Below are 21,708 nucleotides of genomic sequence, written 5' to 3'. Positions count from 1 at the left end.
AATGAACCACTATTCCTCCTCGGCGACTTTAATGCTAGAGTAGGTGCGGACCATGAGTCCTGGCCTACCTGCCTCGGATATCATGGCACTGGAAAGACCAATGAAAACGGCCAGAGACTGCTGGAGCTATGCACCTACCATGGCCTGTGCATCACAAACACCTTCTTCAAGTGTAAGCCACAACACAAAGTGTCATGGAAACACCCCAGATCTCATCACTGGCACCAACTCGACTTGGTCATCACCAGGCGCTCTGCCCTTAACAGCGTCCTCTCCACCAGAACCTACCACAGTGCAGACTGTGACTCCGACCATGCCCTTGTGAGCAGCAGAGTGCGACTACAGCCACACGTGCTACACCGCACAAAACCAAAAGGATGTCCTCGCATAAACACTGCACAGATGTCAGTCCCTGCCAAGGTGGAGGAGTATGTGTCTGCCCTGAACAAGGCTCTCCAGGACCTGCCTGAGTATGACGCTACAGCCAAGTGGAACGCCATGAAGGATGCCATCTATAGTACAGCTATGTCAACGTTTGGCAAGAAGGAACGACCCAGCCAGGACTGGTTCAATGCACACCTATCAAGGATGGAACCACAAATCAAGGAGAAACGAAAAGCCTTCATAGCTTACAAAAAATGCCCTAATGAACGGACGCTTGCTGCTCTCAGAAGTGCCCGAAGTAACACCCAACGCATTGCTAGACAGTGTGCGAACGAGTACTGGCAACAACTGTGTGAAGGGATCCAGCGCAGTGCCGAGTCCGGACACATCCAAGGCATGTACAGTGGCATCAAGAAGGCTCTAGGCCCTACAGTGAAAGGGGTCGCTCCCCTGAAATCCCTGACGGGAGAGAAGATCACAGACCGTGGGCAACAGATGGCCAGATGGGTGGAGCACTACTCAGAACTATACTCCAGAGAAACGTCAGTCACTGATGCTGCCCTCAGCAGCATAAAGAATCTGCCCACCATGGAAGAGCTCGACAAAGTGCCAACCTTAGAGGAGCTCAGCAAAGCAATCGACTGCCTTCCAAACGACAAAGCACCAGGTAGTGACAGCATCCCGCCCGAAGCTATCAAACGTGGAAAACCAGCATTGATTAAACCACTGCACGAGCTACTTTGCTGCTGCTGGGAGGAAGGAGTAGTCCCCCAAGACATGCGTGATGCCACAATTGTGACCCTTTACAAAAACAAGGGCGACCGCAGTGACTGTAATAATTACAGAGGGATCTCGCTCTTGAGTATTGTTGGTAAAGTGTACGCCCGCATCATACTCAACAGGCTGCAGTTGCTGGCAGACCGTGTGTACCCGGAATCACAGTGCGGCTTCAGAGCAGGCAGGTCGACGACAGACATGATCTTCTCCCTACGACAACCCCAAGAGAAGAGCAGAGAGCAAGGTCAACCACTCTACATGATGTTCATCGACCTCACCAAGGCCTTTGACTTGGTCAGCAGGAAGGGCCTTTTTGAACTTCTGAGTAAGATCGGTTGCCCCCCAAAACTCCTCAGCATGATAATCTCTTTCCATGCAGATATGAAGGGAACAGTCCTGTATGATGGATCATCCTCAGCTTCCTTCCCAATTAACAGTGGTGTGAAGCAGGGCTGCGTGCTGGCACCAACACTTTTTGGGATCTTCTTCTCCCTGCTCCTGTCCTACGCCTTCGACACGTCCACGGATGGCATATATCTACACGCCAGGTCTGATGGGAGCCTGTTCAACCTGGCACGACTGCGCTCAAAGACCAAAGTGAGAGCTGTGCTCATCAGGGAGATGCTTTTTGCAGATGACGCAGCTCTTGTGGCCCACACCGAGGAAGCCCTCCAGAGACTGGGAGACCGTTTTGCTGTTGCCTGCACGCACTTTGGTCTCACAATCAGCTTGGAAAAAACAAATGTCAGCGTGCAAGATACCACCATTGCCCCTTCAATCAAAATCAACGGTGTCACCCTGGAAGCAGTCAACAACTTTACCTACCTAGGGTCAACCATCAGCAACACTCTCTCGATTGATATGGAGCTGGACAGAAGGCTTGGAAAGGCAAACACCATCATGGCTCGATTAACAAAGAGGGTTTGGGAAAACAACGCGCTGACAGAGCACACCAAGGTCCGAGTCTACCAGGCCTGCGTTCTCAGCACCCTTCTATATGGAAGTGAGACGTGGAGTACCTACATGAGTCAAGAACGCCGGCTCAACTCCTTCCATATACGGTGCCTAAAACGCATCCTGAAAATCAGCTGGCAAGACCGTGTTCCACACAGCGAGATCCTGCAGCGTGCAAGTACCCTCAGCATGTACTCCCTGCTAATTAAACGCCGCCTTCGATGGCTGGGTCATGTCCGACGCATGGAGGATGGAAGGCTGCCAAAGGACATCTTATATGGACAGCTGGCCACTGGCATGAGAAGAGTCGGACGCCCCTCACTCCGTTTCAAAGATGTGTGCAAGAGGGACATGAAGGCATGCAACATTTCTCCCGATGGCTGGGAAGAGCTGGCTGAGGACCGAGGGACCTGGAGACTGATGGTAAACAATGGCATATCAGTCGCTGATGCGAGGAGAGGCCAGTTGGTGGCAGAGAAACGTAAGAGAAAGAAGAACGCAACAGCAACCACAGTAATGCAGACTTCCCAGTATGTCTGCACCAACTGCAGTAGGGACTGTCACTCACGTATAGGCCTGCACAGCCACAGCAGACGTTGCCAACAGAGACAGGCAACACCCCAAGGGCGCTATTCGCATGGTCTTTCGAGACCGAGTCGCCAATGGCTGATAATAGGCTCTATAACCCCTTGTGAAAAAGCTTGTATAAGTGAATTCTGCGGATATCATTTACAAAGTGTACGGAGATTGAGTTTGGAGCAAAACCGTGTCTAACGTGCAGTGTTGGAGTTAAAAGAAAAACTCAGTTATGTGTGCAATGTGGTGGTAAAAATACAGAGAGCTCAAAAGATATTATGATACAAATAATACCGATAATTAATTTCAAAGTTAAAGAAACTCTGACGACTATATGGCTATATTTTTAAAAGAATAATTTAGACAAATATTCATTTAAACAAATGATATTATATATAAATGGAGCAAAAATAATTTGTGAGACATCCTATCATTATGGATAACGAGGCATCTCGTGATGGTATGATCAGGCAGTGTCGACAAACATAATTGTTGGTAATGTCACTAATACTGGTTATCTCATGATCGATACTAAGGGGAATAAACATTATTTAGTCACAGGTTTGTCTGCGAGTGTTTTGGGGGATACTCGAAGAGGGTCTTTTGATAGATCACATTGATGGAGAAAAAGTCAATAACTCTTTAGATAATTTGCGAGCTGTTACACAAAGCTGGCAAACATTCAAACATTGCGTGACCTGTTAGGTCTTTAAATGCAGAAAAATGGTGAAGGAATGACATTTCAATTAGTAAACGCAGCCGGAAAATAGTTCGATATTTGCAGGTCTTCTATACATTCTGTCGCAAATAATATTACCAGATCTGCTTTCTCAAAGAAATATAATAAAGATAACTTTTCATTATTGTTGAAGGAAGATAATTTTGTCAAGCTAAAGCTCTCTCCGGTAAAATAAATTCAGTAGCTACTTTGCTTGTTACTACGTAATATTTATACGGCTAATTCATTCATATATATATATATATATATATATATATATATATATATATATATATATATATATATATATATATATATATATATATATATATATATATATATATATATATATATATGTATGTATGTATGTATGTATCATCGTAACTAATTATATATAATAATTTAACCATCTGTGTGATAATTAACACAACATAATTCAAGAAAATATTTAACTTACAATTATTCCCTTTCGATGTACTTCCAGACTGAGAGACACAGAATGAGTCTGGCCGTATGTTATAGTCAAATAAACCCATGATTCCAGAATAATTCACCCACGTGATCTTCCAGAACATTCACTCACGGAAGTGCTTTAGAAATGACGGAAGTTTCCAACGTATTTTCTAGAACACTTGCCTGGGCTTATTTGACTAAACAAATACAGCCAGACACACTGTGTGTCTCTCTCAGTCTCGAAATGCACTGGAAGTAAATAAACGTAAGTGAAATATTTATTAGTAATTTAGAGGTTGTGTTTGCACATGTATATTACACAATTGTATTACTTCGTCTTGGTTGAGGAATATAATTTAAATATATATACTATATAATGAATTACAAAAATGGCAATTATGTTATTTCTGCAATTGGTGTTTTTAAAGCCATAAAATTCATCCAGTAAAAATATTTGTGATTTTGAATCACTGCAAGCGCGTAAATTTTAAGATAGATATACACGGCCAACAGAGTACAGATTCATAAATATTATTCAAGAAGCTATGTTCCAATCTTTGGCAACTGCAAAAGACACGGAAGTTAAAATATTCCTATCTCTCTCAAGCGTGATTGAAAAATTATATCAGAATTACCGGTAGCTCACGAATACGAAGCGAAGAAAATTATTAACACACGTGAGAGGCAGTTACAAAAGTTTATCAGATCGTGAAATATGAAAATAGTAAAGATTTTGAAAGAAGTGGCGAAAGTGAAAATAGCAAAGGGGATTTTGAAAATGAAACTATTATTAACAGAGTCACTGATGAAAATGAAAGTTACGGCATTGTCGTGGTTAATTATCCTCTGATTTTTTAAAAATATTTTTTTAAAACTTGACTTGTACATGTTTTATGGTAATATACCCATCAATCCGAAGAATTAGACGACTATTTTTAATTTCATCTAATTCAATACAAGAATGTGCATAATTCATAGTCTGATCTCTATCGTATTCAATCATTATAATATGTTCTCGCTGCAGTTCATTTAATTGTTCCTGTGTCAATAAACAATTTTGATTTCCGTATTCGTCAATAATTATATTAACACTAAATTGTCCTGTATTGACTGTGGTCGGTGTCATTATTGTTCTGATGGCGTTTTCAAGTACGTCTTTGTCGGGTATGAAAACTGTCACGTTTTCGTACATTATATAACACCTCTTGATTAAATAATTAATTGTAAAACACTATGCATGATCAAAAATCGTTAAGATCTTACATATAAATTTATAGTCAGAGATTCTCCACGTAAAGATATTGTTCTTTTATCATCAGCTACGGACAATATTTTATATAATGATTTTTTTTTCCTGAAATATTTTAATTTTTCTGAATTTTGTTAAAATTTCGTATTTTTTCACTAATTTTAGTTTTAAAAAAATTATTTTTCACTCATTTTAGTTGATTTTGTCAAGGAAAATCCGTCAAATTTGTTTTTGTTCGAGGGTGAAAACCTCATCAATTCTTTAATGGGTTTTGACTATTTCTTTAAAAGTCTTTTATAACACACATAAAACGATGTTTTTCGTGTGTTTTGTTTTAGTTTTTGACTGTGTTTCGAGTACAAAATAATAATTTATCAAAAGATAGTCAAAACCAATTAGAGAATCGCTGGGGTTTTTACCCTCAAGAATTAAGAAATCTGACAGATTTTCTTCGACATGTTTATCAAAATAGATACAAAAAAAATAATTTTGTTATCAGAACAAAATATATCCGATTTCACATTGAGGTGAAAAATCTTCAAAAATCTAAAGCTATGATTTTACGCAGAGAATAATATTCTAATTTTCAATTCCTCAAACAATTAAGTATCCACTCTGGTCAGTAAGTTTGAAATGTATTCTCGACAATAAATTATTATGACATCGTAGATAAACCGGATTAATAGGCTCTAGTACGTTTAAATATCCAGGAGGTACTTGAGGTGTAAATGTATATAAAATATGTTTTTGTTGAGCTTGACTAGATTTTTCAAGATCTTTTTGATAGCTGCCATCATTTGCATCACAAACGAGATTGCGATCGTTAAAGTTATATTTACAATTCCTGGTTAAATATGTCTGCGGCCACCGTACGCATCATTATTATTTCTAAGAAGATGTGCTAATGGTGATGTTTTTCTTCATGCTTCCAGTATTTTTGGAAATTTAACCTTGATAAGATTTCTGACTGATTTTTTAATTCGTCAGTTTCAAAGCCCATTAATACAAATTTTATTAAATTCGCTTCAGATATTTTATAGTGATTACTATATAACTGCCTGATCCTTGTTATTTGTTTTTACTTCCTACATCATAGGTACTAGCATTTACTATTTCAATAATAACTCGATAAGTTAATTCAAGAGCTGATACAATTTTATTTGATTGTTGTAACGTTTCAATAATTTTCTTTTTTAGATAGTCATTGGGATACTCCAGGATACACCTTTTAAATAATTGCATTAATGTCGTGAATGTAGTTATATGTTCAGTTTTAAGTTCTTCAGCCAATGATCTGAAATATTTGTCATAAACAATATAATTGGAAGTTTTTCTAGTGTTTTAACAAATATTCTACCATCAGAAAGTTTAAGACAATCAGCTGCATAATGATAACGCCATAGATATCCATCTCGATATTGTAGAATTATTGTAAATCTTTTTTCATTTGTAAAAAAATTCATTTGAATCTGGTTCTGGTAGTTTTTCTTTATATTTTCTAGCGCTATTTCAGGACAACCTAAGAAGATCTAATTGACGATTGATAAATATCTACAAAGTAATCTGGAGAATATATTTCAATTGAAGATGATAAAGTTGGCTCGTGAACTGTTATAGCTATTTTGGATTCTCTTTCGATTATAGATTTTATTCTGCGCTGGAATTCATCATTGATTTGTTCAATTTGATAACTACTTGTTGATATTCTAACAACATGTTATTCGGGAGTTCAGTCATTTTTTTATTATTTGCAAATACAACCGAAGTATTCGCCTGTAATATACCAAATGATTTTGATCTGATATTTAGCCAAATATGGTATATTCGTAAATGTGTCAGCGCGATTTCTTTCACTGAAATGGCTGTTGAAAATTGACAATCAATTCAGGATTAGTTGAGCTTACCGATATCATTATTGTTTCTGTAGGAGCTGTGTTCGTTACAATTTGTTGAAGTAATTTGTTCGGAGCTGACATTATTTAAATCCCGATTTTCGAAATTAATCACAGTCACTGCTTCCTTGTAGATTTTAATCATGTCCTTGAACTCAAAATCTGATTTTTTTCCATCACTAAAACTTGCTAATAATAACAAGGGTAATTTGGAGTATGCTAACGTCGCTGTATGTAATTTTATTATATAATCATGCAATTTTGTGTTTGTACACGTATATATTTTCGTTATAATGATATAAAGAATACCAGAAATCGTTTTTGCAGCTGAAACACAAATTGTTACAACTGCTGGTGATGACATTGTTATTTTGGATTCTCTTTCGGTTATAGATTTTATTCTGCGCTGGAATTCATCATTGATTTTTTCAATTGTATAACTGTCTATTGGTATTCGAACAACTGTCAATCGGGAGTTCCATCATCTTTATTTTTTATTTGCAAATACAAGCGAATTATTTGCTAATAATCCACCAAATGATTTTGATTTGATATTTAGGCAACTATGATATGCTCGTAATTGGGCTGGCTCTATTTCTTTCGCTGGAATTGCAGTTGAAGTTGTAAAATTAAATTCTGGATTAGTTCAGCTTACCGACATCATTATTATTTTTGTTAGCGCTGTGTTCGATACAATTTGCTTAAGCAATTTGCTCGGAGTTGACATTATTATTTAAATCCTGATCTTTAAAACCAGGCGTGGATCTATCACAGTCATTACCTCTTTATAGATTTTAGTCATCTCCGTGGACTCAAAATCTGATATTTTTCTATCACTAGGACTTGTTGATAATAACGAGAATAATTTGGATTATGCTAACGTCGCTCTATGGCATTTTATTTCATAATCTTGCAATTTTGTGTTTGTGCCTGTGCATACATTTTTTTGGCAATAATATTAAGAATACAGGCGATTGTTGTCGCAATGTCCTAACTGAAACACAATTGTTACAATTGCTGATGCCATCACTAGCTATGGTGTTATTGTTGATAATAATACACCGGTTCTAGCAATAATAGCAGAATTAACAATTATGTCAGCGACAACTACACGTCGGCGATATTTTGTTTTACACATTTACTCTATATTTATCAACGATTTTTTTAGTTTTGTTTGCCATTCACGTTCTTGATTTTATCTAATAAGTTGACCGTAGACCGGAAAATTCATTATATTTGAATTAGGTAGCAATTTAGCTACTAATTCAAGACACCAATAATAAATGAAGCCGAGTTTTTTCTTCGGGTTCCACAGTAAATGTTTCCTCTTTGTTTTGATCTAACAACACTAACATAGATCCAGGAGATCCACCTGACGGAGTCAGTAGATAACGCAGTGAAATTGTGATAGATATTATAAACGTTACAGGACCAAGTACTGAATCCTGTATATACAGGTAACCTCAGCCTGATGTTTAATGGTTTTATTGAGTGGTGACCATAATGCTACTTTTTATACCACGTTGATAGTCTGCTTGTTGGGAATTTCAATAAGATTAAATTTTTTAACGATATCAGGAGTTACACTTATAACATCTTCTAGTCTTTTTATAATATCATCAATATTACTCTGTGCTATCGTGATTAACTCTGAAAATTATTTGTGTGTGTGTTTGTGTGATTTGGACTTTTAACGTAGCTTTAACAATTTTTCAGTCATATCGCTACGATGTCTGCAGTGTTACAGTTTATAGTGAAGTCTAGAACTGGGGTATCATGCCGCAGACATGTACCATGATGTTCCACCCAGTCACATTATCCTGGCACCAGGCCGACAAGTCCTAACACTAACCTCTTAATGCTGATCGCTAAGTTAGACAGTTGTTAGTACCATTTGTGTAAGTGTTTGGTATGTCTCGGCCGGGGATCAATTTAGGATCTCTGATAACACTTAATTGTTTATTAATCGTTTCAATGTCTGATACAGCTGTTTTAATATAGCCCAGTTTTATGTTATTTTCAGGGAGTTTTACGTCGACAGTCAACGGACTTCCAAAGACTTCCTCTGCGATTTCACTAATTTTTCTAAAATTTCTTCATCTGTCATTAAATACTGGAATATTATTCTCAGTAGCACCTAGAACTCTACGAACCAGATCATTCAATTTGATATTGCTTGTCTTTAAAACAGCGTATATATCCTGAAAAAAAAAAACAATATCATCTCGGTCAACTCCAGAGAGCTTCATAATATCGGCAAATTCATCTTTAGTCGCGTAATTTGACAACTCAATATCGTCTTTTTTTTTTGCCTTTGACAGAAGAAGATCTTCCGTAAATATCAACCATAATATTTACTGCTAGTGTATAAATTAACAATTTTATTTGGAGGATGATCAGATTTAGAAACAGCATTTAATACATTAATTACTTCACGACCGCATATTGGCGGATCGGCTAGCGTTTGTGTTGGCAATGATGAATACCAAAATGGAATGTTTTTGGGGTATTTTAAAAATTCTCTTGGTGGAGAAAGCCCATATGAATCAAAATAAATAGAACCGAGCGGAACAAATGTGTATGCAACCCAATGAGTACTAGGCCCTGAATTATTATCAACATTAATAATTCATGTGTCAATATTATTTGATAGTTGTGGTAATTGATCATGCATAAATCTCCTCTAAAATTCTTTATTTTCAGTTTATTAGCTAAATTAATTAGATCATAATTTGACATTGGAAAGATTAACGAAGTGTTCTCTTGGAAATCTCAGACTGACTCCTTATCGATAAGGGGTTTCTGGAAATCGCAGGCCTCTTCCTCCTTTTAAAATCTTTTTCATGTTGCTTTCTTTAACGCCACTGCAGCAGCAGTTCCAACAGCACCAAGTGCAGTTGCTTTTGCTACAGCTGGAGCGTCAGTGGCTATTAACGCTGGTATAGCTGCAGTAAGTAGAATTATACCGCCTGTTTTAAATTAAATTTTAATAGCGCCGGCAAAAAAGATTGAGTTTAACGCCTGTTTTTGATTGTTTGGCGCTATTGAAATGTCTGAGTTGACGTTCATTTTATGATAATTTATTTTGTCTACCTGCGATTGGAACTTTAAAATGATATTCTTAATTCGCAATATTTTGCTGAGCTTAATTAAAGTGTTTTAATCTGACCAGTTGTTAGAGTAGCGTTAACATTATGATATGATATTTATAAATATTGTGAGTGATTGAATTGCATATTTTGAACAGAAGCGTCAATAACTCTCATTCGTCCACCAACACCTTCAAGTAGCATTGTTTTCTCGCTGAGTATAACTGCAATTGCTCTGTAACTATCAGCAGGTAATCTAGCTACTCGAGCTCGAAAATGATTATCAACAACGGATTGCATGAATAAATCTAAATGTTCCAATGAAAATAATAAATTGGATATAATGTTGAAAAATCCAGCTGAGATATTTACAAACCAGTGTCAACATTTTGCTCACGCCCCATAAATGTCATCAATGGATGATAAGCACGTGCAACATGATTGCGTTGAAAATATAATAAAACTTCTTCAGAAGGTTTTTGATGTCCGTTTATCCTCAAAGTAACTTCAGAAACTCCAAGTGTGTCAAATACCATTGGATTTCTTTCCTGTGAATCTTTTCTGTCATTTTCCTGAATAGCAATAAATATATGTCGTGGTGCAGAAACTCCTTGTTGTGATACTTTTTGCCATGTAAATAAACCAGCCGTATTACTTTGAGCGCTATCTGTAGTCATTGTCAACCATGATAACAATGATTTACCACCTGAATTCATAAAATAAATTAAGTATTGTTCTTCAGCAAGCGATGGATTCATTACAGGGATCAACAGCGAAAGTTTTATTAGCATTTCTTTAACAGAAGCAATAGCGTTGGGTCGCCAGATTACATCATTGTCAGTGGTTTTTCTCACAAGTACCACAGTATGTTTAGCTCCAAATATAACTTTTCTAACATTTCTACAGAATCCAAAAATATGTGATAATGGAATTGTATGAGAAAACTCTTCATCATCGCTCAACATTAGTCGACGTGCTGCAAATCCTAAACTGAAATTTTCGTTCATGGATGCGATTTCAGTTCCAGCTGCACTTAGTCTAACGTTGCTACTCTCGAATTGATCAGTGATATCCTTTGCGAACATCATTGACGGACCAGCTGATCTTGAGTAATCATCGCTGTATAATGCCAGACCTAATATCATCGTAGCAATATCAACATTTTCGAGACACGATTCAATATTTTCCCGTCAATCATGTATATAGCACTGTTAAATAACGCCATGATACCATTATTAACAAAACTCCTAAGCAATTAACATCGGTAAGAACATTGTCAGGACAAATTCCTAATCCACTTCCGGTTTTTGGTAATACAAGTGATTCTTCACCCGGTTTATCAAGAAAATTTCCATCATCGTTATCGATAGTAATATTTCATCTGTTCTTTTTCTATGGGTCAGAAGTGGCCGAGTGGTCTAAAGCCTCTCCGTTACGGATCACTGCCATCTCACCTCTGTCTGCGTAGGTTCGAGTCTCGGATTTAGCCAATGTGGGTATGTGAGAAAGCTTGCCAGTAGCTTCTCGTGGGTCGGTGGTTCTTTACGGGGGTTTTCCCAGGTCCTTCCACCACCATTAATACTGGCCACCATGTATAGCATATCGTGTGCTGAAACATGGCGTTAACCCCACAGCAGCAACAACAACAACTTTTTGTTCTATCGTGTCTCTTTCTTTTTGTACATCATTGCAAAATTTATAAGTAATATTTACGTCATTATATCGTTCAGGACCATATCTCATAATCAAAATGTTTTTAAGCCAAGTTCCCATTGATGTAGAAAAAATCATATTCAGGTTTTAAATATTTCTTTCTTTCTTCAAATTTCGCACCAACACCTCCTAACTCAGGGTAATGCATATTCCCTATAACTCCAAAACCAGAACCTGTAAATGTATTCATGACAGAAGATACTGTTTCTGAAGAACCTTTTTCTTGTTCAACTTTAGGAAGAGTAGATTGTTGTTGAGGTTCAGGTTTAAATGAAACTTTTCTTTTTCGTGGAGTAATTGGAGGAGAAGGTTGAGTTTGAGAAGAAGGTAGAGGAGAATGTAGTCGATATTCAGTTATAATTTGTTGTAATTGTTCATGTTGTTCCATGTTTCGTAATTCTCTTTTAAATCCTCTTTTAAATCTTTGAAAATTAAGTTCATCAGCCTTGAGTGAACTTTGTCTAGTAGAGATGAGATATACATCTCTAGCCCAATCATCTGTAGTGGAAAGTTCAACATATTTCGATCTCACATATTTACCCCTATTTTTAAAATTTGCAGCAATATCGTAAACTTCTTCGTGACTTGCATTCTGGATAATATAAAGACCTTGATTTGTCAATTTATCTTGAAGACCAATTACAGGTCTAGGCCTTGGTAATTTTTTAAGTTGTTGTTCAAGGGATAAAATTTCTCTTATTTCATTTTTATATGCAATAAAATTAAAATCACCTGCTCTAGCTTGTTTACTTCCTTTGTATAATCGAAATATCAAACTTTCCAAAGTATCTCTTGAAACCGGTCTAGCAGCATATTCCGGTTTTAAAAACATATCTCCATCACTAAAACACGTAACAGAAAATTCAGCGAAATATCTTGGTATTTTCGTTTTTATTATTACATTAACAACTTCTTCATAAAATTTATCGAATAATTTAATTCTGCTTTTTTCGTTTCTGTCTTTACTCCAACAGCACCTTCAAGTTCTTCTTCAAGTTGAGGAGGAGCAGGTTGAGGCTGAACAGCAGCCTTTCCAGTTGGAAGATCTCCTAAAATCCTTTTTGTTTGTTTAGGTCTTCTGCAACTCTTTCAGTGACCTTTGTGATAGGTTTAAATGATTTCTCCGTACCTTCCGCATATTCAACTTGAGATTCTTGACGTTCTTAAAGTTTTTGTCTAAGAGAATCACGAATATGCAACAACGTTTTAATTGCTTGTAATCTTTTTCTAGCTAATCTAGCGGTATAAGATTCAGCACCAGGTGTCATTATTGTTATAATGATGATTTAATTATAGCAGCAGAGAGGGTGCAATCTCAATGAAACGGTGGGTAAACAAAACGCGCATGCGTTTTAAAAAACACTAACGACACAAAAAGTAAAAAAAAATCTAATCCAATTAGAGAAACTGTCCGTAAAGTTGGAGGCTTAGGTCTGGCGTTATTGACCTTATGTTTTCGTTTTCGTAGGATGCTTTATTTTTCAAAAATGACTTTTCAGCAGAAGGCCTGTTCACCCTCTCTGCTGCCCAAAATGAGTTGTTGTGTTGGACTGTTCTTGCAGACGATAGATGTTTTATTTGGTTTGTTTAAATACCCTGCAAGTCATTGCGTTTTACGAACACCCACATGCTAACCAGCATTATAAATATATTCCAAAAAATATATAATTGCTTTTTAAGACCGGATCCTCTTTGCGTAATATTGATCTATTTGTTGTTCACGGAGCTTAGATAGTATCGAATCTTCGATTTTTATACACAAACTTGAGATCACAAGTTTTTTCTACAAATCTGAACATCGAATATAATCACTATATTACAATACTTTAAGAGGCAAATCATTTTACTCATAAACAACGATACTACATTTTGTTTTCTTAGATGTATTTAATTTTCGTCCGATATCGATTTTGTTTAAAGTAGAAGAGATTGTTTATATTGCTTTATCTTTAAGGTTTGATGTTCAGAAGCGTACGGAACTAAATTTCCGTCTGGGTCAGAGGTCCGAGATGCCGCCCTCTGCCGCTTATTTTATTTAGCTATACCCTTGTTAGTCATCAAGGGCGGCATCACCAAATTTTCCAAATATTATCCGCCATTACTCCTTCTATTTCGTTTTGATTTTATCTTCCTTTATTTTGTTCCTCTTTCCTTATTCTCTTTTCCCTTTCTTGCTGTCCATAGAGAAATGAGGACAGGAGCGATTCACTACCATTGCCACCTATTCAGTACGCCAATCGCCAGTGGATGTATATACACTTTCAACATTTCTCCGTTCTCTTCAACATACTTTGTGAACATTACACTGGTTGTGCTTGTAAACAGAATACTATTTTACTGTTTAACAGCACACAGTTAAATATATAAATTAAATTATTTTTTCATTGTCATTATGAAATGTGTCATTTCCGTAATAACGTTGTTATTTATACATATATTATTCACACAGTTTAATTTGATTAATTAATATTTCCATTTCACTGGTTAATCTCATGACGATAGTTGCCACACGTTTCCAATTCTAATAAAACCTGTATTTTACAATGATTCGACTTGGCATCCGTCCGTCTACGGGAGACGATGCTGAAGTTCCAGAGTAAGTTGTTCCCGTGTTGTGCCAACGCCGTACGACGACGCTGGAGTGTCCTCTCCAGTGGAGCTACGAAGCCTGGTCAGGTTGGTATGGAGAATCAGCTGTTGCCCATGCAGCAGACCCCCCCCCCCCACCTCCACGCAGCTGGTGGACCCAAGGAAACGACGAATGCCGATACAGCTTGGTACCAACGCCGTCTCAGGAGTTGCAGGAATAACGTCGAAGTCAATGTCAGACCGCCTTAAGGACTCCGTCTCTGGATTTTCTGTCAGGGTTTATTCCCTTAGCATTTCCCGTGAGTGGGTATAACCACAAGGCAGCAGAGGTTTGGAATTGGAGTTTTCCTTTTCCTATATGAGCTACCATCCAAGATTCCCATCTACCTGAAGCGACTGGTTTTAAGGCGCTAGTTGCCCGCCTTAACCCATTCTCCTGTTAGTAAAAACATGGTCCGCCGGATTTCGAAGCTAAGTCACTCGCGAAGGCCAGGAGCTGGATTTTAATTACAGAGGCGATCAGAGACGCAAGTCGTATGTGGCATTTCATTTTACAATGATAATGTACTGGATAAAACACTGAACTTTTTACAACCGAGGCATGACCAAAACCATCATGAAAACCATAGTTTCCGTTAGGGTTTTAACGTAATGTCTGGTCCAGAAAGTATGAGTTCAGATACAAACGGAAATCCAATCTTGCACAAAAGTCGGGCAGAATCCAATAACTTTTAAACATACATTTCGTGCAGTTCAGGTTAGAATTATTTTTCATTCTGCAAGAAACATTTCTTCTTTAATCTGGACAGGAAACTAATGGAAGCCTCTAAACAAAATTCCAGTTTCCATTATTTTCACAGACAGTTTCCAAATTACAAAAAGCTGCCTGAACCACAGGAATGTTCTAAATGTTTCTGTCAATATCCGAAACAACAATATGAGTTTTCTGAAATAACTGGAACCACAGAGAAATCTGGATAATTTGGATGTAAGAAAACTGCATGAAAATTAAAAGTTTCAGATTGGATTCTGGGTAGTTGTAGTGAAACTGACATGAAATATAGTTTCCGTACTACGAAACCCGATAAAAGTGACATAAAATATAGTTTCCGTTTGATGAAACCGGATAAAAAACTGACATGAAATATAGTTTTCGTACGACAAAACCCGAGAAAACTGACATGAAGTATAGTTTCCGTACGACGAAACCCGATAAAACTGCACAGAAATATCATATTAGTTTTCTGAAAACTTAGCTAAATACATGTTTGCCCAGTATCCGTTTATTTTGTTTATTTTGTTGTCCACTTTAAGGTTTCCGGAAAGCTCAGTTATCATGCGTTGGTAAAAAAAGAAATAGTAGTTTAAAAAATTTAAATAGTTTTAAGATGTTTTCGAATTGCTTTAGTTGTTCATATTTATGACTTCTTTGTAAAATTGTAGAAATGCATTACCGGAAACCTATTGCAGAACTAGTTGCTGAGTTAGTTAATGTAGTGAAAAAGGTGGTTCAGTTGTCTTTTGGGTTCTCCGTATTTTTGTCACATGCAGTCGAGGAATAATATGGTCAAGTGTATTGCTCAGATTCAGGTGAGGCACAAAAATTGGTCTAGTTGACTTTTTTGCTCCATCCTATTACCACGACCTCCCCCCCCCTCTCTCTCTCTCTCTCACACACACACACACACACACAACACATACACATTCACACACACGCGCGCGTTCGCTCATTTAATCCAGTATACAGCTGTGTTAAGATAAAGGATTATTTGGTTACTAATCTCAAACTTAACATTATCCTTCTTAGATTATTGTTTTCTGAAAGCAATTCTTAGATATTAGTGCATATACTGTGTCGAGGAAATAGGAACTATGTGCCTCTCTCAAGAATACACCCTGGTAGTGGACTGAGTTAAAAGTCTAATAAGTAGCGCGCGCCAAATGGTATTATGAGTTGACCCATATCTGAACTTATATATTTAAAATGCGCCGGCAGATCAGTGTCAGTGCTGTATATTAAATACAAGACATTGATCGAACAATGTAGTCCGTGACCTGCTGGAACTTTATGCCACGACATATCTTGCTCTTCGCTATACAAACGTTTGTGCTTGCTATAATTGCTAAATTATTAATGAGGAACTTTTTTGCTTTCTTTTCCCCATAAATTCCAGGCGCTGTCCCTGATACGAAGGTGCGAATAGTAGGTTACCTGCGAGGATCAGGGGTGGTTGAAGTTAGCAATAACAATCAATGGGGAACTATCTGCGATGATTCCTGGAGTATTTATAATGCACGGGTGATTTGCCGCATGTATTGTTATGAGTAAGTATAATTCCTTTATATTATCAAAAATCTATCTATTTAGATTCAAAACCATTTTCAATTCACCATTATCTTCGTTATTTTTTCGTAATAATATTGACAACAAAGATTCTTATTCGAGATGGAAATTTTCTATCCTCAATTTTGACCTTGAAGTTTTCATTAAAATGTATTTTTAAATGATTCATTTTATACTCGAAGTTATCTCTGCTCTAAGCCAATCCAGTATTAATATTTGTTTCTCATTTGGATCGTTGATTTTTTCATTTGGAGCGTCGATTTACTCTGTATTTATTCATATAGTTCATTTAACTTCAATGACAAATTCATTTTTAAAATCCTGGATAATTTTTTCATAGGTTCCTAGGAATATGGTGGGGAGAAACTTGTCTTACGAAAGTTGTCTTGGAATAGAACCGATAATGTACATACGAATAACTGAGAAACTGTTAGGGTCATTCGCAGCAAACATTTTCTATACAACTATTGCAAACTTTCACCATTATGTGACATAATATGTTTCTATTAATAATATAAATTTTATGAGAATCGGATAAATGAGTATGCATTGATGACATTTAAACTGATTAACTGGTTACTGATTTATACAGTAGGACTGGTGAACTCGATGTATCCTTCACAGTATATGTTATTTTTTTTCATCTTTAAACGGGCAATAGCTTCATTTGGTGGGAAGGCATCTAAGAATTATTGACCGCAGCGCACATGACTGGCTTTTAAATCACTTTATAAAACGGCAGATGAATGCCAGTGATTCAGGGGAACAGGCGTATTAGAAGGCTGTGTCTTGTTGCGATGTTGTTGCCTCCCTTGACCTGCTTGCCTGTGAGGCTACGACGTGATCTTTCGCATTGCAATAGAGCAACAAAGCAAATAAATAAATAAATAAATAAATAAATAAATGAACACTAAAAAGAAACAAACAACATAAACACTCACATAGAAACCAAACAAAATATATCATCAAAGACAATAAGATGACGTTAGTTAAAATATACTACTTAGAGTAATTTTTTCGGGAAGTTTGGCTAACGATAAAGTTATTAGGCCTATATCAGGTAAATTATATTGGTAAGTTTACGCTAACCGTACTTTGTCCCCATGACAGATAACACGAGATTCTCGTGGCAATTAGTTTTCCAAAATAAGGCTTGTTTCACCATATATGGATATTCCATGATACGTTATACAGTGCTTACCATATTTACTATTACCTATTTACCTTACCAAATAAGGATGCAATGTATATATATATATATATATATATATATATATATATATATATATATATAGCACAAGAACAAATTGAAGCTGAAAACGGGCGAAATTTTCAGTTGAACTTATATGGCGAAAGATTCAAAAGCAAATATCTGATAAAGGACATAACTGATATTTTACGCGTATTTCTTCAATGATATGCAGCATTTCTGGTACCAAAAAAGAGGACTATTTCATTTCTTTAACTATATTTAAGAAACGTTCCAAACCTTTTAACAATAGGCTGAAAATCGCCGAGTGTGAATAACATCCTCATTTCCATTATACATATTGGACTATTAATTCCACGTCCACGAAGTCGGAATCTAAACATTAATACAAAGCTGTATTTAATGTGAGTCACAAAACACCTCATAGGCAGCGAACCATGCCACTTCATAGGCAGCGAACCATGCCACCTCATAGGCAGAGAACTATGCCACCTCATAGGCAGCGAACCAAGCCACCTCATAGGCAGAGATCCATGCCACCTCATAGGCAGAGAACCAAGCCACCTCAAAGGCAGAGAACCATGCCACCTCTTAGGCAGCGAACCATGCCACCTCATAGGCAGAGAACCAAGCCACCTCATAGGCAGAGAACCATGCCACCTCATAGGCAGCGAACCAGGCCACATCATAGGCAGGGAAGCTTATATGTTGCACTACAGGGATAATTACGTGATAGTAACCACTTTGATGGAAAGACAGCTTATGATAGGTGAAACTTTCGCAGATTGTTTTAGCATCAATATAATTTGCGTACTTATCTATATAAAAAAGTTTGTTTTCTTTGTTCCAGTTCATCGGAAGCACAAGCAGGATCACCAACTTCTTCTTCAGAACTGATTAATATCCTGAACCCGATTCGCCTGGATGACGTGCAGTGTCTTGGTAACGAGACATCCATCTTTGACTGTCCTGCTAGGCCCTGGAACCAGCAAAACTGTGGACCAACGGAATGGGCAAAGGTGTCTTGTCTTCGCCTTGATAGCTTTCCACTTGCTGGTAAGTTTGGGTTTTCATTTTGTAAAGTACCTTGAAGACAATGTTGTAGATGATGGGATGATGATTATGGTAATGGTGATAATGAAGAAGGAAGGGATCTTGTATTCATCGGAAATTCGTTGTAACCATGTCTTCCTTGCCCTATTTATTTGCTATTTCCTCACAACATAATACCCCCATTTTGGTTATATTGGCTATTTAAAACAGATTGTATATATCTTAGTTATTGTTCAAAGAACTTTTAATTCCTTTTTTTGGGTGCATGATTGATGGATACAATATGATATATAGAGTATACAGCTTTGCTTTACTTAAGATGTATACCTCTCAAAATACTGCTTGCTCCGCTTGCTCATTTTCACTTCCTGGAATTAGGAGATAAATTGTTAAAAAAAGAACGATATATTTCTTTTTTACATTTTATATTTTGGTAATTTATTCATTGCTCTTTCAGAAGTTAGTAATGTCTAGTTTAGCAAAATTTATTTTCTCTTTTTGGTAACTCTAAAGATAATTCAGGCTGATTATTTAGCACAGTCATTTTAGATAACTGTTTGCTCAGATTGTGTGCAGTTTCCACAATTACCATATCCAAAAAAATTTCAGCTATATTATATGTAAGTAACATAGCTATATACCTATATTCTCTCCATTGTGCATGTTGCAAATATAAACAACTTCACATTACATCTACCACTCTCTCAGAAGTTCTTAATATTTGTAGATCTCCCCCATAATATTTTTAACGTGTTCAGCCGTTTGGTCATGTACATCGAAGCATTTCGTGAGATATAAGGAGTTAAATACTTTTTAATGTCTTAAGAATCGTTCAAACTTAGTAGAAACAATGGTCACTTGTGTAAAGGAGAATACCAAGGGCGATAACCTACCCTCGGATCTTGGTCTAAAGGCTACACTGCTGGGTTGAGATGGTCCACGCCATCGACCTTGTACCTCTTGTAGCATATTCTCGTTAATGTAATACATTTAATATATTAGTTCCTTCTTTATCGCTTAAAACTTGACTGTTGCATCAATGATTATATAGACCTCCAGGTTAATTTCGGTATATTAGTAACATATTATGCTCGGTTTTAATTTGTTAACAAATTATGCGCTTTGTACGGACGTTTGAGTCTCTACTGTGTTGCTTCCTGTAGATAGATAAAGATACAGTTTGGTTCGGCGTAATATGGCATATATTTTAGGGTGCTGATGAGCGTTGTGGCAGCTGATGAACTGTTGAGTCTTCACCACTGCACCCCACTTATATACACAAGGTATTTGGACCACGCATCGCTTCGTATAAACTGCCACCTGGTCAATCAGCACCATGCAGTGTCTAAATAGTGTCATCTACATTAATACATGTCACTTACTTAGTGCTGACATTACGTCTGTTTATTGTATTTTTGTTTTGTTTTGTGTTGGTATAGGAGGTATGTACTTCTCTTTTTCTGCTTTGTAAATATGATGTTTGTGTGTGATTTCAGCTCCACTACCACTCTTGCAGTGCACCACTGGTCGGTTCACGGCCAATTTTAGCCGAAGCAGAGACCCTTTCCTGGAGCCGAAGCACCTGTCTATTGGGATGGTTTATAATGGCACGTGTGCCGCGAATAAAACTTCAGATCTGAACAATGTTATTATTATCATACCATTTAATCAGTGTGGTACCTTGGCAACTGTAAGTATTTCATTTCCTATCATGTCCTGTTTTTTCTTCTCTTTTTCAACTTTTTGAAGCGAAAATATTTGACATACTGATTGTTCAACTCTTTTAGTTTTCTTGATGTCGCCTTCAGTTGGATTTCGATGAAAGCGTATATCAGTAACGCCCATCTACTATCAACCATCATCTATGTGTTTGTCACTAACTTCCATCTGCCATCAAACGTAATCAAGCTACCTAAACTAACACACAAGTTCAAACTACTTTCTCACAAGCACCGCTCTGCCCCCATTTAAATAAGTGGCACATTATATACCTGCAAAATAATTACTTTATACATTTGTATTTACAGCCATATTCATTCACGTCTCACAGGCATCCAACCGTAATCAGCGTAGGTCAGATATTGTTAGATGCAGTACGCGTTTATTCTACGCTCTGTCTGACGTTAGGCGCTCTGTGTGTGTGTGTGTGTGTGTGTGTGTGTGTGTGTGTGTGTGTGTGTTTAAACCAAAACCCACAATTCAAACTCGAAATTGATCCCGCAGATCATTAATTTTAAAACATCTTTCAAATATGGTGACTTGAATGAGACGTTACATTCGCAGTTATAATACTTCTTCCATTCTATGAAATTATTTAGGTTTACAAATAATTTCCATGGATTCAAGCACTTGGGTTGCCGCCTGTTGAAAAGGTTATTTCCGATCGCAGAAGTTTTGAAGAAGGTGTCGAGATTAAGAACATCAATGTGGTACTCCGGTTTTTTTTCCGCCAATCATCAGATCAAACACTCTGGGGTCTTTCCGCCAGTCATCAAGAACGAGGTCGGCAATAATACATTTACAATGTGTAACACATGACGTCATACTATCTTAGCGTTCATTGCGGCACTCGACTCCTTCTTGGCCACAAGCTATCTTAGCGTTCATTGCGGCACTCGACTCCTTCTTGGCAACAAGCTATCTTAGCGTTCATTGAGGCACTCGACTCCTTCTTGGCCACAAGCTTCGGGTTTTTCTTTTCAAGTGT

At 37.0% G+C, this 21,708-nt stretch overlaps 1 protein-coding gene across 3 annotated transcripts in view; it reads left to right on the top strand.

Annotated features, from left to right (window-relative positions):
* LOC149779153 (scavenger receptor cysteine-rich domain-containing protein DMBT1-like) overlaps positions 1-21,708 on the top strand; it is a 50,296-nt gene that overhangs the window by 19,908 nt on the left and 8,680 nt on the right. For all 3 annotated transcript variants that reach the window (XM_089939714.1, XM_089939716.1, XM_089939713.1), the window contains exons 4-6: positions 16,569-16,719; positions 18,799-19,004; positions 20,498-20,691. In XM_089939714.1, coding sequence (XP_089795840.1) covers positions 16,569-16,719; positions 18,799-19,004; positions 20,498-20,691 — 551 coding nt within the window. The remainder of the gene's footprint in view (positions 1-16,568; positions 16,720-18,798; positions 19,005-20,497; positions 20,692-21,708) is intronic.

This window comes from Sinohyriopsis cumingii, chromosome 17 (genome assembly GCF_028554795.1).
Source record: "Sinohyriopsis cumingii isolate HCF-2022 chromosome 17, ASM2855479v2, whole genome shotgun sequence".
In the NCBI taxonomy this organism is placed as follows: domain Eukaryota; kingdom Metazoa; phylum Mollusca; class Bivalvia; order Unionida; family Unionidae; genus Sinohyriopsis; species Sinohyriopsis cumingii.
Note: the sequence above shows the minus strand (reverse complement) of the source record. Positions and strands in the feature narration are given on the sequence as shown.